At 37.9% G+C, this 4,559-nt stretch overlaps 1 protein-coding gene across 1 annotated transcript in view; it reads right to left on the bottom strand.

Moving 5' to 3' along the window:
- LOC108733910 (nucleoredoxin-like) overlaps positions 1–4,559 on the bottom strand; it is a 23,663-nt gene that overhangs the window by 9,302 nt on the left and 9,802 nt on the right. The window contains exon 4 of the mRNA XM_025979865.1: positions 2,164–2,266. Within this exon, the coding sequence (XP_025835650.1) occupies positions 2,164–2,266 (103 nt within the window). The remainder of the gene's footprint in view (positions 1–2,163; positions 2,267–4,559) is intronic.

The raw sequence follows: 4,559 nt of genomic DNA, 5'->3' as shown, positions 1-4,559 counted from the left end.
GTTGGTCTGTGTTCTGTCGGAGCTGCCTGCGACGCGCTGATGAGACCCAAAAAGATCGAAATCGCGATCCGCGTCTGGCAGTTTCGACAGAATACAGACCACTTCAAATTATTTTTTTTTATGAAACTAACGAACGTTTAATTTGTCAAAACAACCAGATGTTCATCGTAGTTTCGAATTTATTGGTCACCATACTGGGGAAAGTTTTTAGGACAGTGGTCGAAATATATAAAAATGCCCGAATTTAATGCCGGAACCGAGATGCATAACTCAAACGTTCTACAACGTTCTTGATTCGTCCGACCAATTCACTTTAGAACAATCTATTTCAGGACAATCTCCGATATTCGAGAAAATTGTAGCTGAGGATTACCCTAGAAGTATTAAAGGACATTCTGGTAGGTATAACCTAACCTAACCTCACCTACACACCCATCAAACTGATGAAAATGTCAATGATATAGGAGATTATTACTACACCGTAGGTGGCTTGGACAAATTATTGAAAATTCAAAGAAACTATAATATCTCAGAGTGTTTGACAAGACGTTACATAGTCTAGTATATCTATTAATGTACTTTAATTACTTCGTCCTTTCTTCATCCATTCTTTTTTTAATTTTTAATTTGAAATTACATTACTATGAAATGGACGCTAGCTTTACTAAAACCTTACTATATTGGGTATCTGCAAAGGAATGCCCATTAAGATTAATATTAAAAGGTGATTGAAACATCTTCGTCATCTAATGGTTGTAAAGTGATCGTTTTCTCTGTTTTTACTAAACTGGAAACGTGGAAACTGCTGAACCGTGCGTACTTGTTCATATTTTCCATAATTGATTGAATTGAAATGCTTCACTTGTGCGGATGTATGTATCTAACTACGTACTGTAGAATACAATTGCTCCTTCAGAAAATGAATGCGAGAAATGTCCTGATTTTGCTGCTCCAGCAGAATCTGATTGTTGTACAAGTAGGTATATGTACAGTTGGAGAGCCTACATCCAGCTACTTCTAATTACAATAAAAGCAAGTATGGAGAATGATTTAAATAACACTGAATAAGTTAAGGATGCATTAACAAACAACAACGAGTTTATGGATATTTTCCTACTACATATTTAATGAACAAAAGATGGAAAATTTTAAGGACTTCTAAACTGGTTAAGCATTCCAGTAAGTTAATGCTGGGCCCGATTCACACTAGTTCCGTTCTTGACTCAAGAAAATCTTTTCATATTCACACTGCAGACTAGGCTTCTGTCTCGCTTGTCTTAAATAATTCGACAAGTTGTTCCCTGATGAAAAATTTTATTTATTTAACTGGGTCTTCCTCTTGCTTTTGATGAAGATCATAAGACCATACGTAACCTAGCATATGGAAGCATCAATTCTTTTCAGGATTCATGTGCATTAGCTCATTATGTATCTCTTTGGTTTCCTTGGATCGTGGTGTTACCGGCCACCCATCCCCACGATTTCTAAAGGAGATCGAACAAAGCCTTCCTTGCTACCCCCCCCCCCACTATTCTGCACCAAAGTGGGATAGTTCACCCACTAGCTAACGCTGGTGGGAATGAAAGTCGATCAAGATTTTTTTTACAATTTGTCTTATGCAAAGTAAAATATCGAGGTGTCTCTCGGTGACTTATAAAATAAATACTAATTTGCCCTGCAGGTTAAGGGTTTTCGGAATTTATCATATACGTTGTTTAAAATAGTTTGGTCACTTTGCCTTGGATCCCGCTATGACAAAACTCTGCTCCCATTCATTCATTTCTATATTCCTACATTAATACATTGCCCGTTACTGCTTAAAATTTATTTAGAGCTTCTTCTATAGTGATGTTTTTGTAATGTGCAATAAGGAAGCAACAAGGCCCGCTTTTTCCGCATGTGAAGTCCCATGAGATTTTGAATTAGCTATACAAGTGTAGCAATTTTGAAAACTCGTAATTTCTGTAATTCCCTTCGCATTAAAATTAATATTTACTACAATCTCATTTAAAAATTAACAGTTTTTATTGTTTTGTTCTTAGAAATTACCTAATTATTCATTTTACAGACATCATTTCATTTTTCCAATAATATTTACAAAATTCTCTTGAGCAGTTTTGAGATCTTACATTAATATCATCAAAAGTTGGTTAATATTCACTTACCGATCACTGCTTACGAAAATTATTTCGAAATCCGGATCTTTCCTTCTAATTCTTCGGTACATCTCAATCAACTGCGGAGTAAACGCTCGGCAAGGAGGACACTATAAAGTGAAAGAATTTATAATGGTCGTTAAAACTAAAACAAATAACTATTATTGAAAACTGCGAAAAGTTAAGCAACGCTTACCAACTTAGCGCGAATAAAATGTGTGTAGTTTTCCGTACCTCTTCGTATTACGACGAGAAATCAAGCTGATGGAACGTGTGTTATTTTACGATTTACCTTTACCCTAGTTAAATTAGACTCAATATGCTGCTGCCATAATTTTTTTCATTTGGCTTATATATACTATCCATGATATAAATACAATCCCTCTGTAATCTTACTGTAATTTATACGAGGGTGGATTGATAAGTTTCCGGCCTGACCAAGAAAAACAAGGTTTTTAAAAATTTTTTTTTTTTATTTCTCAACATAATCTCCTCCAAGGCTGATACATTTCTCATAGCGGTGTTCCAGTCTATTAATGCCATCTCTATAGACTGATTCGTCAAGCTCCTCAAAATAACCATTTACAGCTTCGATTACTTCTTCATTGTCCGCAAATCTCTTACCGCCAAGCCATTTTTTGAGATTAGGGAACAGAAAATAGTCACTCGGGGCTAGGTCTGGAGAGTAAGGAGGGTGCGGCATCAATTCAAACTTTAGATCGTTGATTTTAGCCGTCGCAACGATTGACGTGTGCGCTGGTGCGTTATCGTGATGAAACAAGATTTTTTTCTTCGCCAGATGAGGTCGTTTAATTTTCACCTCGTGGCTCAAACGTTGCAATAAGTCTGCGTAGTATTGACCAGTGATAGTATTACCCTTTGCAAGGTAATCAATGTATATAATACCTCTTGCATCCCAAAAAACAGTAGCCATAACCTTGTTCGCCGAAAAAATTGTTTTTGCCTTCTTTGGAGTTGGTTCCCCTGGTCCAATCCACTGTTTAGACTGTTCTTTGGTTTCAGGAGTGTAGTGGTGGACCCACGTTTCGTCAACGGTTACGAATCGACGCAAAAATTCGCTTGGATTACGCTTATACAATGACAAATTTGCGGTAGAAATGTTTTTTCGAATCAATTTTTGGTCGACTGTTAGCAAACGCGGCACCCATCTTGCACAGAGCTTTTCCATATGCAAATGTTGGTGCAAAATATGTTGCACACGTTCATATGACATCTTACAGGTCTCAGCTATCTCACGCACTTTCAATCTGCGGTCTCCCAGCACTATTTGATGAATTTTTTCGATCATATCTGGAGTTGTGACCTCAACGGGGCGTCCTGAGCGAGGCCCATCAGAGGTGCTCACACGACCCTTTTTAAACTCGGAAACCCACTGCTTAACGGTTGAATATGACGGGGAGGATGTCCCCAGTGTTGAGTCCATCTCTTTTTTAATTTCCTTCGGCGTTAACCCCTTCAAATAAAAGTATTTGATGACAGCACGATTTTCCTGCTTTTCCATTTTTACGAAAACCACAGAGGCGTCTTGTTCAGCGTGCTGTCAAACCTACACTAGCAAGGAGATCGGGCTGAAACTATAGCTACAAGCTATCCAAGGATGGTACTATAGAATGTCACCTCAAGGTAGGCCTAGTGGCGTCATCTCTTGGTTAGGCCGGAAACTTATCAATCCACCCTCGTATAGTATAAATTCGATAATCAGTCATTTTGTGTTCGCTACACTCAGCGCTCGAAAGATACCTATAGTTTTCTGCTAGGTATTATATAATAGACGGACAATTGGGCACGAAATTTTAACGTCATGCAGAAAATCGGCAAACATTACGGTTTAAATACTAGGGGGGAGTTACATTTTGAAGTGAAACTTCTTTGGGCTCGATGAGAGTAAAATCTCAAGGCCATGGAATGACACGTTTTGTAACGTTTCGTCTCGCGAAGCGATAGACTGTGAGAATAGAAAGGCGCGCATGCGCATATCGGTATTCCAGTCAGCTGTTAGTGACCGGCATCTCATATATTATAGTATAATGTATATTCACTACACTATTGGGATCCGTCAAATGGGATGAGCCTAAAAACATGGCGCCGATTAGGGAAAATTTATCGTAGTTCCTACAGTGTACCGTGCAATTTCCAAGTTTGACACAATATGTGATTGAGCTGACACAAAGCCTCGGAAAGGAAATTTCGTTGAAAGTGAGCGTGTTTTTAATGCCAATCACATTATAAAATTCGGAAATAACAAATTCCGTCAAATTTACTGGCTACTTTTTACAAACTTCGGATTTAAAAAGTGATTCACGTTATATAATTGGTGAGGTGATTCTGGGTGATTTAAGCAATATCATATCAATGACTTGCACGTGCAAAGCCGATTTAAGA

Source organism: Agrilus planipennis, unplaced genomic scaffold (assembly GCF_000699045.2).
Source record: "Agrilus planipennis isolate EAB-ADULT unplaced genomic scaffold, Apla_2.0 scaffold11, whole genome shotgun sequence".
In the NCBI taxonomy this organism is placed as follows: domain Eukaryota; kingdom Metazoa; phylum Arthropoda; class Insecta; order Coleoptera; family Buprestidae; genus Agrilus; species Agrilus planipennis.
The sequence above is the reverse complement of the archived record's forward strand: the minus strand, read 5'-3'. Positions and strand labels throughout refer to the sequence as shown.